Here is a 24,479-nt window from a genome sequence, read left to right as displayed (position 1 = left end):
TGAGAAACAATTCTCAAATTGTCTTCAAAGGACACTTCCCAATGTGCAAGTGCATGGCTATTCTGGAAATAAAACAACAAACTTTGACAAAGATCCATAAAAATAGATTTTCAAAGGATGCAGAACTCCCTGTACTAAGTAATTTATCAGGCTATCACAAACGTAGAGATTCACAGGGAGCACTGGCTCTGTTCTTCCATTCCCATGGGTGTGCTGAGGGTGCAGTACATGGCAACACTGCAGCCATTTTCAGGCTCCTCAGTCACACATGTTCAGGGAGTTAGACAGAAGTTGTTGCACTGCTCAGAAAATCAACTTGTCAGCATCATGGGAAGGAAAGAGATGTGGACTAAAACCTCTTTCTAATTGAAGCCATTCGGCACTGATCCATCAGAATCACAGGACCTGATCTGGGGTTGCACTCACCATGGGTTTCAGGTAATATAAAACTGCCTTACTTTGGGTTTCAGGACTCCTGATCATCATAAACATGTCCCATATGGCAGCCCTAAAGAATTGCCCATCTAAATCACAGGTGGTCTGGATTATTATTTACTCTGCAGTTTTTAAATCTCTTTCGTGGGTGAAAAGAAAATATGACTTCTGATGAACCCTAACTTCCAGAAAGTTTAGGCTCAGGTTCTGTATTCATATGTAGAAATCTAAGAAATAATTTATGCAAGTCAAATGATAATCATGAATGTGATAACTTTTCTTAACAAACATGGATTGTAGCATATGCCTAAGTGTTATTATGATATTGCACCATTTCTCACTGCCACAACCATGTCTCTAAGGGTATAACATAACTCAAAAGCTTGAACAAAGAATTGGACACAGCCAGTGCAGCAGAAATACAGTTTTAACACTAACATGGTTTAGTGCATGCTGTCATTCCTGTATGCTGTGCTCTGCCCTCCACTCTGTAACTCTCTTTACTCTGCAAGACAGAGAATCTCCCACTGTGCTCTGCAGCCCTTACCTTGATGAGGCCCTTGGCATTGTGGTAACAAACAGAAGGATGATGAACAATTTTTTCCTGTACTTGAACAGGCTCCACCCTCTGCCTCTTACCTCTGTGCAGTAATGTTTCTCAAGCCTTTGACTTTCCTTTTGCTTCTGACATGTCAGGGAGACCACAGACACAATTGTGCTGTTGCCACCACTCTCTTGTGAGGCTGTCCAGGATGTCAGGGCAGTAGTGGAGGTGAGCACTGTCACTGTCACATGCTGGGGCTTTTCCGTGAGCTCTTCTATCCATTCACCTGTGGGGCCTGGGACATGCCAAAAAACATGTGTGAGCAAGCCACTCTACACATTTAAGGCTCTCATGTTAAAACATCCTTCTTTCACAAGATTACTTACTACTAGGGATGAGACTGGACTGATGGCTGTCCATCTCCACAAAGCAAAGATGGGAGACAGCCTGCAGTCACTTCCATTTCACTTGTAGCAGAGCAGGAGATGGCAAGAGAAATATAAACATTTTGAAAATTTGATTACAGTATTCTCTGTTGCTTACCAGAAACCACCCAGCGATATCAGTTGTGCTCCAATGGAATATTTTAAAACCAGTGATACCCAATAATGTACAGATCCATGACAAATAAGGATAAGCACACCTTTTTTTCCCTTCTACACCCACTAAAATACCCAAGTGCACCATGTTCCTGAAGTGTGAAAATTGAGTTCACAGAGGTTACCATAGTGAAAAACCACATTCTCCATCAGGCTATTTGAAGCACTTGTTTATATATATATATATATATAAAATAGCAATTTGGAAAATAACTTTAGCTAGACTTGGTCAAATTTCATGACAATTGTGCGCTTTTCTTTTCAGTTTTAAGTGGCACTTTTGACAGCTCTCTCCTTGACATTCTTCCTTTCCTCCACACAATTCTAATAATTTAAATTTATTGAGAAAATAAAACAAATGCCAGAGCAAGAATTTTGTGTAAGATCAGGCTATAATATTTGACAATCCAGACTGCCATTTGGGTCCAACAAAAATGTTGAGTAACATGAGCCAGTAATTCAACAGGATGATTCACTGACTGAAAGCTACAAGGATAAGATAAGGCTGAAGCTGTGAGCAAAATTTATTCATGAGAGCAGATCCACACCAACTCTGTGAAAAAGAGGAATTTGATCATTAGATTAGTCTTTGTGGATAAATGTGTAGCTGTTTCTATTCAGAAATTGTTTCAACATTGGCAATAAGGGAACTAAGCTCCCTTATGTCAGGGCTCCATCCTCATATCAGGGCCCAAAGTTGTAGTCACCATACAAGGCTAATAAAGAGGAAAGGAAAAGCAATTTCATCTTAAGAGTAATTGTGCACATCTCAGATTTGACATACTGTCAGTAATCCATATAAAATTTACCTAAAATACTAAGGTTCTTGAGTTAGAATAGGTCAACTGTCAAGAATCTTCATGTGGGTCTAAAAGCCCACAAACCTAACAGACATACTTCATCAAAATAAATAAATAAGTAACTTGAAAAATGAACATCCTCATGCATTACATGTAACATAAAAATAGTTATTACTATCCTGTTAACAACTTAATACTTTATAACCAATTAAATTCAAGTTCATCCTTAATCTAGCAATTCATATAGCTATACTTTCTGATTAACTTTTTCTCATTTTCTGAGAGGTTGCTGTTCCTTGTTGATAAACTTCATGGAGGACACATTGTATGTTGCTTAATAGAAGTAAATCACACTTTTTAAGATGGAATAATATTTGGTATTAATAGAAATGCTGCTTTATGTATACTTGGATTTATTTGTATACTTTTATATACTTCAATGTTTTCATATAATGAAGATGCCTACTAACTACTCCTAAAGAAAATCAGAAGATAGTGAAATTACAGCACCAGAGACCCTTTCTCTCATGAGCTGCTTACTTCGTCTTTTCAAGCACAGTTTCTTTCAACTGTAAAGCTGTTAAAAATATAGGAGTAATAGATGAATTCAGTTTCACGCAGTTAACCATTACGATGAATTTAAGCTTAAATAGTATTTGTAAATGTTATGAGCTACTTATTTTTTTTTTAGTAGTACTTAAGTGTATTTCCTTTTCATATGAGTATTTCTGTCCTGCTGCAGCATTCATGATGTCGGGGAGACACTACCCTCCTGCATGCAAAACTGTGTAGTGCTGCAAGCTGTTTTCACTTTATGGGCACTCTGTAGGCTATATTTACTCCCCCTTGTACTACAAGATACTGTATATGTGTGTTGACTGGTATACTTAATCAGGCTTCTCATTCCCTTGTGACCGGTACCGGGGCAGACGTGTTCTGCCACGGAGTGGGGAACCGAGGCGGGCAGGGCTTTTTTCTGGCATCGAGGCCACTCCATGTAGCCGAAGGAGCCACCAGGCCCCGGCAGCTCTCGTGAGGGAGGCTGATGAGGCGTAGGTGTAGCCAGCAGCGCCCCTTCCCCAGCCGTTCGAAGGCAGCTCCTAGGGAGCGCGGGCGGCCAGGAGGGCTGGCAAACAGGTCGAGGTGCGGCAGCTCGCACGGCAGTTTGCTCATGTAGGGCAGAGCGTTCCGCCCTGCTCATAAGAACAACTCATCTACTGGCTGCCTACCTATAGGTAGACCACCATGGTCATCACAAGGCGGAGAGCTCTTTTTAAATGGTCTGTGGCCACCCAGACTGAGTACCCGCTTAAAAATGCAGCAGTTCAGGTCTCTGGATGCACAGAGTGCCTGAGCCTGTTGCTGCCCTCTGAGGGTGGCAGAGACACCATGTGTGTGAGGTGTGAGCAGGTGGACGACCTGCTCGGCCTGGTGGCAGAGCTCAAGGACGAGGTGGAGAGGTTGAGGGCCATCAGGGAGTGCGAGCAGGAGACAGACCTGTGGGGCAACTCCCTGCAAGGCCTGAAGGAAACAAACTGGGGTGAGACACCCCAAACAGCAGAGGGAGGGGACCTAGAAGGTAAGGAGGAAGGGAAACAGGTCCCTGCTCGACGTTGCAGGCAACCACCCTCCCTACCAGCCCTGCCTCCCCAGGTGCCCAAACACAACAGGTTTGAGGCACGGGGACTTGAGAGACTGGTGGGTGAGGACGAGGTGAACAGTCTACCCAGGCGGCTGCCTAGGGTGAGGAAGTTGACTCCACGCCTCAGGACTGCCTCCACTAAGAAAGAAAGAAGGTTGATCGTTGTAGGTGACTCCCTTCTCAGGGGAACGGAGGGCCCTATATGTCGACCTGACCCTACCCATAGGGAAGTCTGCTGCCTCCCTGGGACCAGGGTCAGGGATATTGACAGAAAGCTTCCTAACCTGGTTTGCCCCTCCGACTATTATCCTCTTTGGATAGTCCAGGCTGGCAGAGATGATGTTGATGAGAGAAGACTGAAGACTATCAAAGGGACTTTAGGGGACTGGGACAATTAGTAGATTGAGTGGGAGTACAGGTCATGCTTTCCTCCATCCCTACAGTGGCAGGGAGGGGTACAGAGAGGACTCAGAAAGCCCACCTGATAAACAGGTGGCTCAGAGGCTGGTGCCAACATAGAAATTTCATTTTTTTTGACCACGTGAGCGCTTTTTACTTGGCACCTGGCCAAGATGGGTCCCACCTGTCTCAAAGGGGAAAACAGACACTAGCACAGGAGCTGGCAGGGCTCATTAAGAGGGCTTTAAACTAGGTAGGATGGGGATGGGGAGGGAATAAGGCTCATTAGAGGTGTGCCAGGGAGAACAATGTCAGGGCTGGGGGAGCAGGCAATGGACCAGGCGAAGTGCATCTACACTAATGTGCGCAGCATGGGCAACAAACAAGAGGAGCTAGAAGATATCATGCAGCAGGCAGGCTATGACTTGGTTGCCATTACTGAAACATGGTGGGACCACTCCCATGACTGGAGTGCTGCAATGACTGGGTATAGGCTCTTCAGAAGGGACAGGCAGCACAGAAGGGGTGGTGGTGTGGCTCTCTCCAATAGAGAGTGCTTTGATGTTGTGGAACTTGAGGCTGAGACTGGGAATTATAAGGTTGAGCCCCTATGGGTTAAGATCAGCGGGAAGGCCAACAAGACAGGCATCCTGGTGGGTGTCTGTTACAGACTGCCAAACCAGGATGAGGAGATGGATGAGGAATTCTACAGGCGGCTGGCAAGAGCTGCAATACCGTTGTCTCTTGTCCTCGTGTGGGACTTCAACTTCCCAGACGTATCCTGGACATGCAATACCTCAGAGGAAGCTCAGAGGAAGCAATCTAGAAGGCTTCTGGAGAGCGTCTTGGGCAGAGTGACCACAAAATGGTAGAGTTCTCTGTTCTTGGCAAAGTCAGGAGGGGGACAAGTAAAACTGCTGTCTTGAATTTCTGGAGGGCAGACTTTGAGCTGTTCAGGACACTGGTTGGCAGAGTCCCTTGGGAGACACTACTGAAGGGCAAAGCAGTCCAGGAAGGCTGGGCACTCCTCAAGAGGGAAATATTAAAGGCTCAGAAGCGGTCTGTCCCCACGTGCCCAACGACCAGCAGGCGTGGAAGAAGACCAGCCTGGCTGAACAGACTTGTGGCTAGAGCTTAGGAAAAAAAAGAGGGTTTATGATCTTTGGAAAAGAGGGCAGGCCACTCAGAAAGATGTTGTAGGGATGCGCAGGGACAAAATTAGAAAGGCCAAAGATAATCTGGATTTCAATCTGGCTACTGCTGTTAAAGATAACAGAAAATGTTTTTATAAATACATCAACATGAAAAGGAGGACTAAGGAGAATCTCCATCCTTTACTGGATGTGGGGGGAAACTTAGTGATGAGATATAAGGAAAAGGCTGAGGTGCTTAATGCCTTCTTTGCCTCAGTCTTTACCGGCAAGACTAGTTGTTCTCTGGATACTCAGTACCATGAGTTGGTGGAAGGGAGTGGGGAGCAGGATGTGGCCCTCACAATCCATGAGGAAATGGTTGGTGACCTGCTACAGCACTTAGATGTACGCAAGTCGATGAGGCTGGATGGGATCCACCCGAGGGTACTGTGAGAACTGGTGAAGAGCTGGCCAAGCCGCTTTCCATCATTTGTCAGCTGTCCGAGCTATTGGGGAAGGTCCCAGTCAACTCGGAGCTAGCAAATGTGACGCCCATCTACAAGAAGGGCTGGAAGGTTGACCCGGCAAACCATAGGCTTGTTAGTTTGACCTCAGTGCCAGGGAAGCTCATGGAACAGATTATCTTGAGTGTCATCATGCGGCACTTGCAGGGCCACCAGGCAATCAGGCCCAGTCAGCATGGGTTTATGAAAGGCAGGTCCTGCTTGACTAACCTGATCTCATTCTATGACAAAGTGACACGCTGGGTGGATGAGGGAAAGGCAGTAAGGCTTTTGACACTGTTTCCCACAGCATTCTCCTCAAGAAACTGGCTGCTCTTGGCTTGGACTGCCGTAGGCTTCGTTGGGTTAGAAACTAGCTGGGTAGCTGGGCCCAAAGAGTCATGGTTAATGGAGTTAAATCCAGTTGGAGGCCGGTCACTAGAGGAGTCCCCCAGGGCTCAGTACTGGGACCAGTCCTCTTTAACATCTTCATCGATGATCTGGATGAGGGGATCGAGTGCACCCTCAGTAAGTTTGCAGATGACACCAAGTTAGGTGCGTGTGTCGATCTGCTTGAGGGTAGGAAGGCTCTGCAGGAGGATCTGGATAGGCTGGACCAATGGGCCGAGGCCAACTGTACGAAGTTCAACAAGGCCAAGTGCCAGGTCTTGCACCTGGGGTGCAACAACCCCAAGCAGCACTACAGGCTGGGAGATGTGTGGTTAGAAAGCTGCCTGGCAGAGAAGGACCTGGGAGTATTGGTTGACAGTCAGCTGAATATGAGCCAGCAGTGTGCTCAGGTGGCCAAGAAGGCCAACAGCATCCTGGCTTGCATAAGAAACAGCGTGGCCAGCAGGGCTAGGAAAGTGATTGTCCCCCTGCACTCAGCTGTGGTGAGGCTGCACCTTGAGTACTGTGTTCAGTTTTGGGCCCCTCACTACAAGAAGGATATCGAGGTGCTCGAGCAAGTCCAGAGAAGGGCAACGAAGCTGGTGAGGGGTCTGGAGATCAAGTCTTAAGAGGAGTGGCTGAGGGAGCTGTGGTTGTTCAGCCTGGAAAAGAGAAGGCTCAGGGGCAACCTTATCACACTCTACAGGTATCTTAAAGGAGGCTACAGTGAGGTGGGGTTTGGTCTACTCTCCCACGTGCCTGGTGACAGGACAAGGGGGAATGGGCTAAAGTTGTGCCAGGGGAGGTTTATGTTGGATATTAGGAAAAACTTCTTTACTGAAAGGGTTGTTAGGCATTGGAATAGGCTGTCCAGGGAAGTGTTTGCATCACCGTCCCTGGACGCCTTTAAAAGCCATTTAGATGTAGAGCTTAGTGATATGGTTTAGTGGAGGACTTGTTAGTGTTATGTCAGTGGTTGGACTCTGTGATCTTGGAGGTCTCTTCCAACCTATATGATTCTGTGCGTGATTCTGTGTGATTCTGTGTATGACCACAGTCTTCAGAAGGACAATAGTTTGAATTCACCTACAACTGTCTCACGTGTTGATCTAATTGTCAATATTGATCTTAGTTTACTAAGTACTGTATTATGACTGTGTCTTTTACTACATCTTCAGTTAAGAAACTCTGGAATCCTATAAGGAAATAATAAATTACTACTTCTCTGAATTTAGCAGGCTGAACTATTTCATCTACCTTAATTTGCCCTGTGTGCTCTCAGAGACGATTTAATTTCAGAGTTCAGTGTTTAATTGTGCAATTCCCACACTCTCAACCTGAGAAGCCTTTTGTCCATAACACAGTACACACAGCCTCCAGGAGTAAGGTAGTTAAATATTTTCAAGAATCTCTACAACCACTGATTTAATTCTGTGAAATAAATCATCTCTTTAGAAGATGCAAGAGGAGACTCTGTTTTGGAAAAGACTGGACTTTTCTGATACTGCAGCAGATGTCACAGCTGCTACAGTGTGTTAGTGGCCAAACCCCCTGTGCATTAATATTATGTTGGTCTGGGAGATAAAGATTTATTGAGATACTTACTGATGTAAAAGCTGAGTGTTTTTGCTGATTGACTTCCCCGAACTTCACAAGAGCCAGAGGAGCTAAATGTTGTTACAGACAACTTATATTTCCCAGGTTCTTTCAGTTCAGCAACAAATTTGTGAGTGTCCTCACTTACTGTCAGAAATTCTGTGGAGTTCTCTAAATCAAGGGGGGAAAATAGCATCGATTAATTTAAATTTGTGAGGTTCCAGCTACTGAGAAAATGATTTATATCAGAAATGCTAATACAGTTTCTGCTGTGGGATCAAAAGGTATCCAAAAGGACTGGATTTATGTGGGTATTTTTATTTCTTGCCATCAGCATAATAGTAATTAATGACCAAGGTTGCAGTATAAGTGTACAGGAACAATAAGCCCAGACTAAAATTTCATTCAATAGTAGGGATGATCAAATAGGGTTGCTGTGACTGTGCAAGTGAAAAGGAGCTTCCGATTTTCTGTCTATTGCCTTCTTATTCTTCCAAAAGAATGTATTAGCCCTAAGTGTGGGAAATCTTAAGAAAACTGCTTGTCAGGAAATAAAATTTGTTTGGAGAAAACAGATTCTAAAATAGGAAATCTTTAAGTTACACAGCTATTCTGTTGCAGCTCCACCACTTGAAAAGTCTCTCCATTCTCCACCACAGCTTCTTTGTGGTCTAAGGAATATGTTCACTTGTCACTCTGAGACAACTGTTAATCTGACTGTAGAATGACTTCCCTCTATTCTCCTCCATTCAAGATCCCCCTGAGAACCTTTCTCGGCGGCTGACGAAGATACATGATATAATGTATCTTCTTCATCTCAAATTTCTATGAGCTTGTTTCTCTTTTCTCTGATACCAGAATGGATTTAGGATAACTGCAGTGTAAACAGTGCAACAACATGCACACCAGTATAAATCTTGTTTTATAAAAGAGAATGGCAGACCATGATTTACCCCTCCTCCCTTACTTTTTGAAGCCCAGTCAGAAATACACACTATTCAATGCAAGAAACTTCTCAAGAAACACAAGAGATCTAATAAAGTCCTCTGAGGCACAGTACTAGGTAATTAATAATTTGTAGAAGAGACGAACCCTCCAATGGACTTATAGAAATGGGTTATGAGAAGGGTATAAGGCTCTGATTTACCTTCCCTTTCAATATTGATATGGAAACCATCAAAGGCAGTTGGAGGCTTTGGTGGTAACCAAGTCAGCACCATTTGTACAGGAAGGAAAGGGGCAGGCTCTGGTGTGAGTTTTCCAGATGTGTTGACTTCATTGGCCTCGTAATCACTGGGAACTGCATTGACAAACTCCTCTTCACCCTCTGATGATTCAGCTTCATTAGGCCACCAATATGGCTGCGATGTGGCTTCATACTCAGTGCTGTTAGAGCGGTAATCTGGCCAGGCTGCAGATGTGTTCACTGCTGGAATTACAGGTGGCTCACCAGAAAAACGGCTAAGCTTTTCTTTGCCTATGATTTTTTGTGGTCCCATGAATGATTCTTCAGGAAAATTCCCACTGTGCTCTTCCCAGTTGTTTCTGTTGATTGGCACAATCTGAACAGATATGTTTCGAGGTGGGTAAGGAACTAAAAAAGAAGCAAGGGTTTATCTTTTAATAGGTGTGTTCTGTGTACCTTTACGATATGTTAATTCCCTAGGGAAATATTGTTTGCAGAAAAACATTGTATCTAGGGATATTTTGAAATGACCTACTCTTACTAAGACTTTTCCTTCTCTTACAAAAATTTATACCAGAAGGACTCTGGTGGAATCATGCTTAGTGTAAATTCATAGAAAAAATCAGTACTTTTCATAAGAGGATGTAGAATACACATGAAGTCACAGTAAATCAGACTTCAGTGCTACTATGGCAGCAATACTACTTAAGTGTTAATTTGAAAATGTGGAATTTCATGTATTACGTTTTCTGCAATCTTATGCTAATGGCAAAATACCTCTGTGGAAATGAATTGAAAAGCACCTGTACAACTAGCATATGGCATAACTCATATTTGAAAAGTATGACCTTCACGTCGCCATAGGGCTTTTCTTATGCTTTTAGCAGCCACCTTTTCACAAGTATTAAAGATCAGTTTAAATTTTAATATTTGTGAAAGCTTGATCTCAAATTTTGGTCTCCAGAAGACAAGGTTCTAGCATGCAAAGTTATTTCTACTTATGCCAGCAGGCATTGTAGAAATTATCACACAGAGCATTGTGTCTGACTTGCTGTAATTGCTTGCGTATATGCCCTTAACTTGTGATAAACGTGAGTAGCCTATGCAAAGATTTTGTATGATACATTTTAAGCTGGCACCTTACAACATACTAATTTGTTCATCTCCTCCTGTCCCAGCCACAGCCACTGATGCAAAAACTGACACAACAATCTGATTGCATTTCATGTGCAGAATGAGGGATAGGAAGGCAATAGGAAAGAAGAAAATGTAATCCCATTGGTTGCATTCTTAAGGTTCAGTATCTCAATAACTACATTTAGGATCCTCAAGACATAACTCAGCTGGCATTAGTTGTCTTTGCTCTGTACAAAGCTATGCACCTATATCAGTGTATTCATCTGAAGATTTGGCCTTTTAATTTTACCACTGGTTCATTTCACTTTGGACCCTGGAAAATGTCTATGCTCCAACAGATTAACTAGAAACTTTGGGACAAGGTCCCAGGATCAAATTAAATTAGTTCTGGATACTGAACAAATGCAATTTTCAGCTTTTGCAACATTGCTGTCTTGGAAATTAAAAGTTCATGCTTCGGGGCATAAACTGGCTGCCAAGTGGGGTGACTGTGACATTCTTCTCCATGACAGAAGACTGCACAATGAGAAAGCCCTTCTCCAGCAGTACAGCTATGATTCACTGCAAGAGGAGACAGACCAAAATAGCTAGATCAATAGTATGCTCGGTGTGACATTCTTGTGGTTTAAAAATTAATTCTGAACATAAGGACGAGGTTGTGTCACGTAGAGCAGAATTTATGCCCTAAGAAAGCAGCTTTATAATAGAAACATACATACCAATTTCCCTGTGTACTGTATTGCACACATAACCCTATGCCCTGCCTCCCCAATACCAGCCACAGTATCCTCCTTCCATGGTCCTGGCCAGGAGTAGATCCCATGATTTTTCCCACCCACACCCCCCTCACTGTGCAATCAATCTCCTCCCATGGCAGAAAGGCAAACAAACACACAGACTTGGAGCAAATGGTACATAACCATTTTCTTCACCTGTTCTGTGCTGCTTGGGCTCATGCCTGACCCCACTGTATTCCACTAGTGTGCTTTTGTTGAAGGTTGCTTCGGATACCAACTGAAATGTGATGTTACTGTAGCATATTCCTGGCAGCCAGTGATTGAAAACTGTTTTACCTTTAAAGAAATCTGCAGAAGGTTTAAGAAAAGATAAAAGAAAAAAAAAAAAAAAGAAAGAAAAAAAGAGAAAAATGCATTAAACGTTCACTTTCTGATAATACAGCTACACATGCTGAACTGGCAGTGTTTCAGATGTTTAAATGTTGCTCAGCCTGGTCTAAGACATGAAATTCTAATAATTCAGTTTGCCAACATTTTCCTCAGCTGTCAAAGCCACTTTGCTACAAAAAAGCCCAGCAAGAGAAACATGAACTACATCTCACAGGAAAGCGAACAGAATCTGGCAACCTGCTCCATGTGACACTGAACATCTTGAAGAGCTCCTGATGTTTTCTGCAGACCTTTAACTGTTGCACGCAAATATCTCTTTGGTCTTTTGCTAAGTTATAATGTTCAGGGGTGATGCTCAAAGGGCAGCCCACAATGCAACTGGGCACAAGACTCAGTCCTGAGCGCTGAGCTCACGTCCAACATCAGCACATGTGCGAGATGAAGAGAAGTTGCTTATGGCTATTTAGCAAGGGGTAGGAGTAGACTAGTTGATTGGTGAATCCCTTAACTCAGGTTGAACGTTTTAATCTCTCAGCAGCTGCAGCAGTGGCATTATAGCCCCAGAAACTGTGTACTAGCTGGGGAAAACAAAAATTACTGCTAGTATCACCTTTGTTCTCTGGAAGGAGGTCACCTGTATTTAGTTCTATGATCCACCTGTATTTAGTGCTATAATCCAGAACCACCATTCTCAACTCCTGGCATTTCTCAGTTGTGCAAACGTGATTCTAGTCCCCCGCCCCCCACCTCTGCACTGAAGCAAAGAGCTACCAAAGTTTTCCAGCCTCCTTCTTGAGGTGTGTATCTCCCTCTGCTGACTCCACATAGGGCTTACAGCTACCAGGCTTCTACATTAGGATCCTTACCTACACACCTAAAGTTCAATTCAGCACCTCATTCAGATTACTCAAATTTTACTGCCACCATGCAATACTTAACCCTGTGGGTTTTAGGTCCTGCAGGATATGTGATGCCTTTCTCACCTCTTAGGATACTTTCCATAGGACAGTCCTATTTACATCTTTGAGATAAATGCTATGCTTTAGCTATACTGGAGGGCAAAAGGGAGTTCAGATTTAAACAAATAAAAAAATAAAGCAGAATTTGCCATTGTTAGACTGTTTGGATTGTTAGATTGATTGTTTAAATTGTTTAGATTGACTGTCTAGATTGTTAGATGGGCCGCCCTAGGGTTAGATTGTTTTAAGAAGGATGAAATTGATAAAATGCAGCAGGGGTTTATTAGCTCAGGGACAACACAAAACGATACAGTACTATACAGTAATATACAGCATTGTGCTACTAGCACTGCCTGACTTTACAGTGATAGAGAGGTACCAGGTTCAAACCCTTGGCCAGAAATCAAACATACTGAATGGCTTTCCCAGATGTGGTGCATCCCTGAGCACTGTCAGCTATTCACCAAAGAGAAATCTTGGCTGGAAAGAATGGGAATTTTATTGATGCTTTCAACAGAGACAGAATGTAATCCAGGGATTTTCAACAACTACATCTAGGAAACCAAAGTATATCTCCGCCCTTCCTATTGAATTTTTTGACACCTCCCACCCCCTTTTTTTTTTCATTGAGGGGGGCACTATACAGCAGCAGCAAACAAAAAAAAGTTGGCAAGTTTTAGTGTGTGCTTATTTAAAATAAAACAAAACAAAAAAAAAAACAAAAAAAAGAAAAAAAATCTTCATCTTCCTTGAAAATCCAAAAGAAAGGAAGCATCACTAAGACTGAGATGAGAAGAAGGTTTAAATCCAAACTAATATACCAACTCCATTTTAATACTGATTTCTTAATTCATGATATAAAAACTGTTATATAAACAGACACCTTACTAGAAATATAAATCATTATAACCAGTACATGCCAAAACCACTGCTTCAATGTTTCCAGTAGAGTTAACATTAAGTTTTAGTGGAGTAATTTCTTCCTACCTTTGTATAGCATTGTTCGGTAGTCTTTTCCTTCCCAATAGCTTATATTTACTCTGGTAAAAACATTGTACTTCTCTGGGTACTGAATTTCAAACAACACTCCTGTTTCTGGAGATGGTTTGTAATCATAGATAGAAACACTGCTCACAGGAAGAGGTTCTAAAGGATATACAAATAAAAGGAAAAAAAAAAAAAGGAAGAAAGAAGCAGATTAATAGGCAAGTATGAGTTCTTCACACATATACCTCCAAGAAAGAAATGGTTTTACTAGGTACAGAACAAGGGCTCTTAAATCTCATGGGTGATATCTGGGGCTTCCGAGAGGTCTGGGGCAAAGCCACCTGAGACCCCGACAAAGCTTAGGTTTGTATGTTTTGTGGGAGAACATGTTCATTTGATGCTTATACTTTAACAGAATAATGTCCCTATTTGCAGAGGAGCAGGCACAGAAACCAAGGTTGAAATCAGTTATTACTTAAGCATTCACAGTCATCACCCCAGCAAGACTTTCATCTTTAATGCTTGCCAATCAAGTAAAAGTGCCCTGACAAACACAATAGAACACTTGAAATTGCTCATAATGTTGGCATAAATCTGAACTTTTAAAATTAGCTGAGAAGTTTATCAGTACAATGACCAAGGGAAAACATCTGAATGAAGATTTTCTAGTTTTATATATATTAATTTATTTATTTCATGGGTAATTATGCACTCCTACCGTATCTGAGAGGCCCACTGTCTCCAAAGTATTTATCCACACCAAACATACAAAAATATAGTGGTGCCATTACTGTTTTTTTCAAATGAAAAGCTGAGGTACAGAGGATTAAAGTGGATTACTCACAGGTATGGGGAAAGCCTGCACACAGAAGGGAAGTAAGTACAGAATCTAGTGCTTTAAAATGTGACCTATGTGGACTGTGGAAAGTAGTCTGTGTCCTTTGATGTGGCATATTGATCAGCGTAGCTTCATCAGCTAAAGAAGGCTGTGTCAATTCACTGCACTAAAAACATTTATTATTGCTAACAATAATAGAGTCATAGTTTTATTCGGCCTCCTTCATCCACAATAAATAGCCTTCTGCTTGACGCTCTCATCAGCAAGGAAAAAATGATAGCAACTATATATTGGTTAAGAGGGTAAGCAGATATTCAAAACAGTGTTATAGTTTTAGTCAGAATTTGTCATATTAACATATTTTAATAGAGGTAATTTATGCACAACTGTCAGTAATTATGCCCAGATCTTTTTCAGTTTTATCATGTTGCTTTAATTCTTGCACACTGTATAGAACAGATTGAAAAAATTCAAACTGTTCATTAGCATGATCTTACTACACACTTTTGGGACAGATTTGTGTACAAAATTCTGTTGCAGTAGACCCTGGAGAAAAACTAATAAAAAAAAATCCCCAAAGAACACACAGTCATGACAGACAAGAGAAGAGGTAGATGAAAGGACAGCAGTATGACCTTCAAAAGTGGAATTATCCCACAGAAGGTTGAATAGGTTAATCATAGGTGAAAAAGCAAGCCTGTATTGCAAGCAAAAATTAAATCTCATTTACTAGCACAGTATTTTCACCAAGCCACTAAATTTCCATTTGTAATGAGAAACTAAAAATAAGTAATTAAGAACAAAAGCAATAGATACAAAAAAAAATATCTCTCCCCAGGCCTTAAGAAGAAGTTGTGTTGTCATTTACAACTTTGTCATAGTGCAGGAATATGATGTTGTGAAGCTTTTAATTTATTTATCATGGCAAAGATTTTTTGTTAGTTTCAGATAAATATCAGCATATTTATATGTTAACCACAGACAAATAGAAACTCCAAAGCTCATGGATACCAACAGACACTGCAATGACAGAATCTGTGAAAATTTTGCTGACAATTTGTGATAGCCTAGAAATAAATGGAAGTAAAGCAGATCACAGGAAACAAAGCCTACCCTTTTCTTTCTGCTGAGTCTTTTCCCATTACTTATTCTGAAATAAACAGTTGATCTGACAATCCACATGACCAGATGCTTCATATCACAGCTCACACAGCACATGATAGTAGTTAAAATGTCAATAACAATCTCTAAATAGCACAACTCTTACATACAGTCATCTTTCATGTTAGCGGGTGTGCCCTGGGCTTGCTTCTGCTATCTCATTCAGATCTGGGTCTCCTTATTTCTGAAAGAATTATCGAAACTTTCATATGTCAGTAATCGAATTAGCCCATTTATTCTTTCCTACAACTAATCAAATAAAGGATGGAAGCTATATTCATTTTTAATCCAAATGATTTCTCCTCCTGATGTTTTGATTTAATTAACCAATAATTGAATTAAGTGGTAATCACCACGGACTCTCTTTCTTGTTGTTATCTTCCGCTTACTAGCCTCTCCTTGCTCATGGCTGATGTTAGCAGAGTAGTTTGAGTGATATAATGCAATTTAAACGTTCTTCCATTATCTTACTTCCTTCGGCACCAAATATTCACATCAAAAGCTATTTGCACACTGTGAAATTAAAAGGACACTCAGCAGATAAAAATCATACTGTTTTTCACTTACTAACTGTTCCTAGGGTTATAAAAGCTTTAAATATATGCAAAATGTCACTCTTCGACATTTATATTTATAATTCAGAGCATAAACAGTTTGGTATCTTTCATTATTCAATTTGTAGTATTGAGGACCTAGCTTTTCACAGATTTTAATGATTCTTAAGAAACAGCCTAAATAAGGTGTAATGTAATACATAAGAAAACTTAGAGCTTTCTAAACATGTGGCATAATATTGATGTTTGAAGACATACTGCAGAAGGGAATTAGAGGACTTCAGTATTCCTCTACTAGCATGTTTAAGGCACTTCTTATGTACAATGCCTTTATTTTCAGACTTCTGGGTTATATTAAGCTCACAATAGACAAGCTCACAGGATCAAGACCTAAATATCACTTTTTTTTTTTTTTTTTTCTCCTTAGTGTCCGCTTAGATTCCGCTGCTCCTGTAGCAACTGTTTTCCAATTATACTGTGGAAAATTTAACTTCGGTATTTCTACTGGACTCTACTGCATTTGGCATTTAGCACATACCTTGCATTATGCAAACATAAAGATAGCATAATAAATGCTGCTAAACTTTTCCTCAAATGCCCTGAAAATTCTGGAGGCTAAATCCTCCATAAATACATTAAATCTGTGCCAGACACATTAATGTTTTGGGTGGCTTTTGTAATTCATGGGGAAAAAAAAGAACATTGAAAGTAAGTGCCATATTCCAGTCCAAATCAATTTGTTTTTAATATTCATAGACCTGGCCACCCTACAGATTGAATTAATGATGTGGTAGGTTAGATGTAGTATTACACATGGATGGTTGAAATGGGACTCAGATCAACTCTCTTGCTTCTCATACTCAAACCCAGATTAATCATGATTTACCTTCATATCACAATTTACCTAAATACCTAAATAAGAAGCCCCATTAATGGAGTGATGTAACTCCTATGGCTAATCACCTTTATGTTCACATGAAGTTGTGAACTATGTAACTTCCTCCCCAGTATGACACTATTTACTTATCTGTATTGCTACTGGGAATAAGGCATAGCCAGGATAATGTTTTCATTATGCTATAAGCCTTAGGGATCATTTTATCTCTTGCTAAAAAGCAACTATTTTTGAGATTTAATAGCTTCTGTTTAATACCTTAGGAACATAATAATCAAGTTTATGATACGTAATAGAGGATACTGTGTGCAACTGCTTATGAAAGGGGAATGTAAGTGCAGGCAGTATCTGAGCAATGCTGATGTATATGGTAGTTTCTAGATAAATTGACAAATATAAAGAATACACAAACAAACAAAAACATTGGCACAAGAACAAAGGTATATCAGTTAATCTTGAACAGATTTAGGACAACACTTTAAATCAGTCTTCCAAGAGATATTATTGCAGAAAAAAAAAAAAAAATCATCTGGTTGCATTTCTTTTTTCGTTGATTCTGATTTTGCCTGAGAAAGGGGATGGCATAATTTGTTTGCTGGGGAGACCAGAGCACTAAGGGATATAGGTATTTTTTGAAGTTATATTTCAAAATTAAGTCTCCCATGAAAACAAAACAAAACAAAACAAAAAAAAACAGCCTTTTTAAAGAGGTTCCACATCACCCTTTTCATGAAGGGCTTCAGTTCTAAATTTTATCAGGAAAAAAAAACAAAACAAAACAAAACAAAAAACACTCTGAAGCTCTTACTTCAGCAGCCCTGATCCATTAATGAACTGAAGGCATGGATCTGACCTGCTGAATCACTTCCTGCAGCATCTGGCACAATGACAGCTGAGCATTAACTAGGTCTAATACCAATTACTTTCTAAGAGCGGAAGAGATCACAGTCCCCAGCAGCAGGCCTTGTTGGTCTCTTGAGGAGAATATTTTTTGGTAGAATTCTCCCTAAAGGGAATATATTTTACAGTGATTTGTGTAAGGAATCATAGGCTTTTGAGACAATGAGATATTTACCACTGAAAACTCCTAATCACAAACTAAAATAAAAGTCAAGCAGAACTCTTCTTAATTACCCTCCCAGATCCCAATTTTTCCAATTCCCAGCAGAGATATTTTTTTCTACAGCACACAATAGCTTTACAATGTACTGCATTCTACATTCCTTTAAATGTACAAAAATTCTTTTCCCCAACAAAAAGAAAAATTTACAGTGACCTTTTTTTGTTTTCCTAAAACAAAAACAAACAAACAAACATATGGGTGCGAGTCATCCTGGAAAGAATAAAACAAGACTTCAAGCTGGGAAAATGTAGGATGAGTGAAAATTTTAAGCACTGATTTTGGATCCATACTCCTTATTTGTCTCATAAACTACTTTAAAGCATATTAGCAATAAACTTTGTCTTTTAACTTTCTTTCAAATATTTCAAAACACAAAATTAATGATATAATGATTTACTTCAATCCGGTTGACAACCCCCCAAACTCTAAGAGCATAAGAAGGCAGACTGAAAATAACTCTGTTAGATACCAGCACTACTTCTAATCTTGTCTAGACTGAAAACTGAAAGGAAGGTCATATAGATATGCACAACACAATTGCACACATCTAGGCCTTGCCAGGCCTAGATGGCAAGATTAATACACCTATTCTTTTGAAATCCATCAGAGGGATCTTTAACAGTAAGTGGTCAAGGTGTCAGTTTAATGTTTTCTACTTCAAGTGAAGTACCGAGCCCAATTCTATGAACACCACTTTGTTACAGAATCAGAAGAAAAAGTGCTATTTTGTACTCAGACTTTATTTTACATGTTTTCTGCCTAGGACTTGAATGTGCCCTGATCATCTCATGCTTCTAGAAGTTCCAGCTCAGGAATCAATGTGAGGATGTGAGCTGTGGTCAGGCTGACAACACCCTTAGGCTCTCAGAAAAAATATTGCAACAAATAGGTCACACTCAGTGTTAAAAAAATCCAGAATACAGAAAACTCTACAGTTTGTCTCGTTTTGAGTAACCTGAGAAAACCCTGAAATTATTGCGGTCAGAGACAAGCAGAAAACAAATTCTTCAGTCTTGTATAAAAGGTCCAAGTTAACAACAGATACCTCAAATGGCAGCATACATGCATGCATATATATTTATATAATTTGTAGATATTTTTATTTTGTATGTAATTATAAGTACCTGTGTATATAATATTTACAATTTCACGTATATAATTACATATACACCCATATATAAAATATGTATTTTGTTAGCTTTGACATCATCTTTCTCTTGAGGAATAACTTTTTAAAACAAAAATTTTTCTTGGCTGAAGAGAGATGAAGTTTCACCTTGCAAAGAGACATACCTTTTTCTTGCCAACATGCTGAGAAGCAGCACATCACTGAAGGATGTGAATAGGGAAAAGGAAAGGTCATCACGATATACTATTAGTGAGCAGAGTTCTTTCACAACTCTTACTGAATTTATAGATAAGCAAACTGCTTGAAGACCTTACTCTCAGTTTGACGTGCACAATTTGGTTATACACTGCTGTGTGTGATGCTCAGGATCCCAGCATATGGCCAAGCTGAAAGACTCCATCTCCCTGCACTGAATCCTTTGGAGATGTCTGGAGAACCCAGAAAACTATTGTGAAATATTTAAGTATAGCTTTGGGAATTACCACATTGGCATCACTGGCTATCCTATTTGATTTAACTTCTGACAGGCTAATGAACGGGGCCAACCTACAACTAGAAAAGCTCTCTCGATACCAATGAAATTAGAACAGGAATTAATTTTGTCCTGGATGCTAGTCACAATGTGACTTTTTTTTTTTAATTATTTTTTGTAAGATATAGATAAATTGGATAGTTATGTGTCTTTACACTTTTAAAATAAACTAAGGATGTTAAACAGTCAGAAATACTATATTACATGCAGGAAAATATGAATCTATTATCACTATTATCTGCCAAAATTTCAAGTTAATTGTCAAAAAAAATAAAGATATAAAACAGTCAGTGTATAATACAAATAAAAAGAAAAAAAAAAGGTGTGTGTTGGAACAGCTATGGTCTAATGAAGTTTTGTAGAGAAGCCAGTGGTCATAAAAAGAGTTTAAAGATGTTTTCTCAAACACACTGTATTGAAATACCATGAACTTCTAATTGCAAATTTATTTTCATTCCTTTACCCTTATACTTGAAAAAATAAGCTAAATTAGTAGCCAAAGATGCAACAGGAGAGCTAGCGCTCATTAGTCAGCCTAACAGAAAATATTAGGAAGGATATTGGGTCCTTTACAATGGAAAGCTCACAAATTACATCGTACTTATAATGCTTAGTAAAGCATCCTTCAATGCTGCATATACAGAAATGCCTTTTTTTTTTTTTTTTCCCCTGTGAACCTGATTATCTTTCTGCTGAGACAAACTGTTCCCTTTTTGTCACATCAGTTCCCCAAGCACTGGCTGACTGCCAAAGTCGCTGGTCCTTCCAAGGTCTGGGTGAGCAGCAGAGGCCACAGCAGGAAACTCTGGGAAGCTGCCAGAGCACCCCCTTAAGACAGGTGGTGAAAAGGTGTGGGCTCCTTTCCATCAGAAAGGACACTGTTGAGCATGGAGAAGTGAGAGTGACATGGGCTAGGCTCCTTGGAGCCTACAGCCTCACACTTGTTTGGGAACACCTCACGGAAACCCCCTGAGCCAGAAATGGTAGTGTGGGGCCGGATTTGATAGGCTGGGTGCCACTGATTCCCTTCTTCCTTCAGAGATTCCCTTGCACAGGGGTGCATGCTCCATCTACCAACCTGGATCACACCTTTCCCTGGTAACAGTGACCTCATGGGCTCTGGAAATCAGGCAGAAATTAGTCCTACTGCATTACTGCAAGTACAGCACTCAAAACCCACTGAAAATACTTGGTGAGGCATTTGTTCAGTTGTATATGATTCCTTTTTCTTTTTTTTAAGAAACAAATGTACAAAACCATTTAAATAGGAAATTGGATTAGAATTATTACTTTGTCTGCAAAGTTAAAACGGACAAAAAAAATGAAATCCAATCTACCTATGAAGCCTTATGCTGTTCACTACACATATGTGTGCTTTATGAAAGACCTGCATTACTCTGCCACATTATATTTTTCCTATGGGATCCTTCATGGTTGTCCTCATTACTGCACAACTTGAGCACACATGGGGAGGATGAAGACCATATGGATGATATAAAATCTGGTAACTCCTAAGTTTCAAGCACCTCACTCTGCAACGTAAAAGGCTACAATGTTGTTCTTTGGGAATGCTATTACAGTGGATGGCATTTCCTCATTGACAACATAATATAAGTATGCAAAATCATACCATTACTCATCTACAAACCAAATAAATTTACCTATAGATTCCAAGGTGCCATTTAACCAAAAAAATCACTCATTATCAAGAAGTTCCCCTCAGGACCTCCACACCTGGTTAGAGTAGACATTAACTAACCATCCAGCAAACAATGGAAAACAGCATGCATGTCTGTATTGGTGTGCATATGACAATAATTCACCACAGATATCTGATTGTGAGTAAGGTTAATCCTCAGTGTATAACAGAACAAGAACTAGAAACTGGGTTTGTCTCATCCAAGTAATTTTTTGTTTGTCGTTCATTTAATCACTTTTGCAGATGAAGAACTCATTTTATATTCTATACTTTTATTTCTGGCAGGCATGGGGAAGCATGAAACATGGCAGAAACTACACAGGAATGTGTTGCACTTCACATCATGATTCGACAAACTAAACCACATCTTTCCCCCAAGATCAATGCATATGGCTTCTAAAACAGAATATACCTCACCACAAAACAGGAGCATTTACACTGATATGTGAGTCAACACTTTTTGTGCCTGCCACTAGAATTTCAGACCTCCTGGTTCACAGCGTTTAGGATGAACACCTAGGGAGGAGGTTCATCCACTCCACTTATGTGGGGCCCAGTATGACAATCCTCTCCAGTCATTGAAGAAAAACTTCTGGAAACGAACAAAAAAAACAATACCACCAGCAGAAAACACACAAAGAGAAGAAACAGAAGAAAGAAGAAGAAGAAGATGTTACTTACTGGTTAACACAGTGATTGATCTTGCTGACTTGGAAACCATGTTTGAGTTCACTACCAACAGAGTTACTATGTAATATAGGCCATGGTATTTGGCATTAAAAACCACAGGGGCAGGTAAAGTGCTATTGAATTCTTCGAACTGGAAAAAGTAGTTCTTGGATTCTCCAGCTATCTTCACAACATATACAGAGGATGAGCTCACCACATCAGATGCTTCCAGGGAGACAGTGATACAATTGTCTTCTCGGACAGTAACTTGGAATGGTTCTGCACTCTGCAAGACAAGAATAAAAAGATTTAATTGAAGTAAACACATTATTTCACTTGTACCCATTTCCTTTGGTACTTTAAGGATAGGCACATTATCTTCATAATAAGGTAACATTTTATACTCTGCAAGATCATTAACATTAAATTCTAGAATGTTTTTCATAATGCAATTTAATTGATGAAGTCCACTGGCATCTGATTATCAGGCCATTCCCTCTGAGGTGAAGGCTGGTTCCTGCCATGTGCTTTTATGTTGCCAATGCCCTGCAACCTGAGGAACAAACCTCTGCCACCCTTTCCTGATGGAGAGTGGCATAGAGCAGAAGAATGATAAGATGAAAAACAGTATCAGTGGCAAGAGGATTCCCAGTAAAGATATAAAATGTAATAGTAACTTTTATATATATGTATATAAGGTGATCAAATCAAGACTCTTTTATCTTACAGAAACAGGATCATCTTGAATGCAATATATTCTAAAAGCCTGCAACTGAAGAATAATTTTTGGCACCTGCTAAGCGTTTACATATATGCCCATTCCAGCAAGTACCAGCTGATCAGCAGCTCTCAGCACTATGTCCATGGCTTTGGGTAGCACTTTTCATTTCCTAAACTGCATCATTTCATTTTCAATATTTCTTTTATAAGTAGTAAAGAGAAAGGAGCAATTTAACCTTTTCATATATCATGAGCAGGTTAAGCTGTTGCCAGCTGAAAACACTTTCCTTTTTATTAATTGTAAACCAGCTGTCAGCAAGTAGCACTTGTTCTCTACAGGAATTTCAAAACAGATTCATATTAATTAATAAGAAGGGAAAGTTCAAGCTCACATTAGAGTTGCCTTTTTATTTATTAAGCCACGCTGGTGTTTAGATTTTATTTTATTTTAATCCCCAATGAAAACTGTAATATATATTTTAAAATCCCAACTCCATGGTACCTAATACTCCCTTGTATTTCACAGGTTGAGAGCTCTGTTTGGCAGACAGGGTGGTCAACCATGCATAGTTTGCAGATTATTCAGCCAGTCTAGTTGTTCATGTACTAGAGCTAGACATCTCATTCAGAGTTTATCGCTAGCAGCTTGACTACCTCCTATTTTCTTCTGGTTTTGTTTAGTGGGGATTCTTCCATAAAACTAATTTTTTTTTGGATTTATGCTGCAGGAGCCAAGCTCCCTATTTGGAATTTACATATATGGTATTGCCAGCCAGCTACTGTCATTAAAATTAAACTAAATTTAAAATAAATTAAGAAAATCAGGTTGAGTACTGCAAGGGAAAACTATGGGCTTCTGAAGAAAGGACCTAAGCAAACTCACTCACCTGACCCTACATGAGAACAAGGTAACAAGCATATAGTAAATTCATCCTGAACAAGGTAACCAGTCTAAATAGCTTCAGAATACAAATAGAGGCAACACAATTTCAGCTGTAGTTTTCTTTAGTCTACTAAAAAAAAAAAAAAAAAAAAAAATTTAAATTTGATATAAGCTAAAATGAAAATTATATAAGTCAAAGTTACCAGTGGATGAATACCATGGTAGTCTGGGTAATTTCTCACAGATGGCAAAGCAACTGCTCCAAACAGCTTACAATATAAGACCACAATTATGCAAAAGCTTGCATGTGTTTGCTTTACATTGGCTGAATTCAACAGGCTTAGCCTTGAGTAGATCAAAATACCACATTTCAAGTGTTTGTATTTTGCCTTAAATCCTGATACAGCAGTTAGGATCAGCACAGACTCAGATCTTTAACTGAGGATTATATTTAGATGCAGGCAAAAAAAAAAAAAAAAAAAATAAGGGAGACCTTTTATCCTTCTTCCTCCTCATTCTCTCCTCACTAAGAAAATGTCAAAGGACTCCTATTTCAGCTCTCCTGATGTCGGGAGATGGGAGAGGGATGCACCCACAGACCTGCTATCAGAGGTATGTGCACTGCCATATCACAGAAAGCATGATTTTCTCCAAGACCAACACAAGAAAAATAGAATGGATTCAGCAAGGTTACTACCGCTTATTAAGGTTGAAGTACACTCATATAACCGTAGAACAGTTTGGGTCTGAAGTGACCTTAAAGAGCATCTAGTTGCAACCCCACTGCCATGGGTAGGGGACACAGCTCCCACTAGACCACGTTGCCCAAAGCCCTGTCT

The 24,479-nt window shown here is 40.0% G+C and overlaps 1 protein-coding gene across 1 annotated transcript in view; it reads right to left on the bottom strand.

Annotated features, from left to right (window-relative positions):
- PTPRO (protein tyrosine phosphatase receptor type O) overlaps positions 1-24,479 on the bottom strand; it is a 161,447-nt gene that overhangs the window by 52,243 nt on the left and 84,725 nt on the right. Inside the window, 6 exon segments of the mRNA XM_035346790.1 lie at positions 1,075-1,274; positions 8,051-8,212; positions 9,189-9,635; positions 11,297-11,449; positions 13,438-13,596; positions 22,050-22,323. Coding sequence (XP_035202681.1) covers positions 1,075-1,274; positions 8,051-8,212; positions 9,189-9,635; positions 11,297-11,449; positions 13,438-13,596; positions 22,050-22,323 — 1,395 coding nt within the window.

The sequence above is a fragment of the Oxyura jamaicensis genome, chromosome 1, assembly GCF_011077185.1.
Source record: "Oxyura jamaicensis isolate SHBP4307 breed ruddy duck chromosome 1, BPBGC_Ojam_1.0, whole genome shotgun sequence".
Lineage (NCBI taxonomy): Eukaryota > Metazoa > Chordata > Aves > Anseriformes > Anatidae > Oxyura > Oxyura jamaicensis.
The sequence above is the reverse complement of the archived record's forward strand: the minus strand, read 5'-3'. Positions and strand labels throughout refer to the sequence as shown.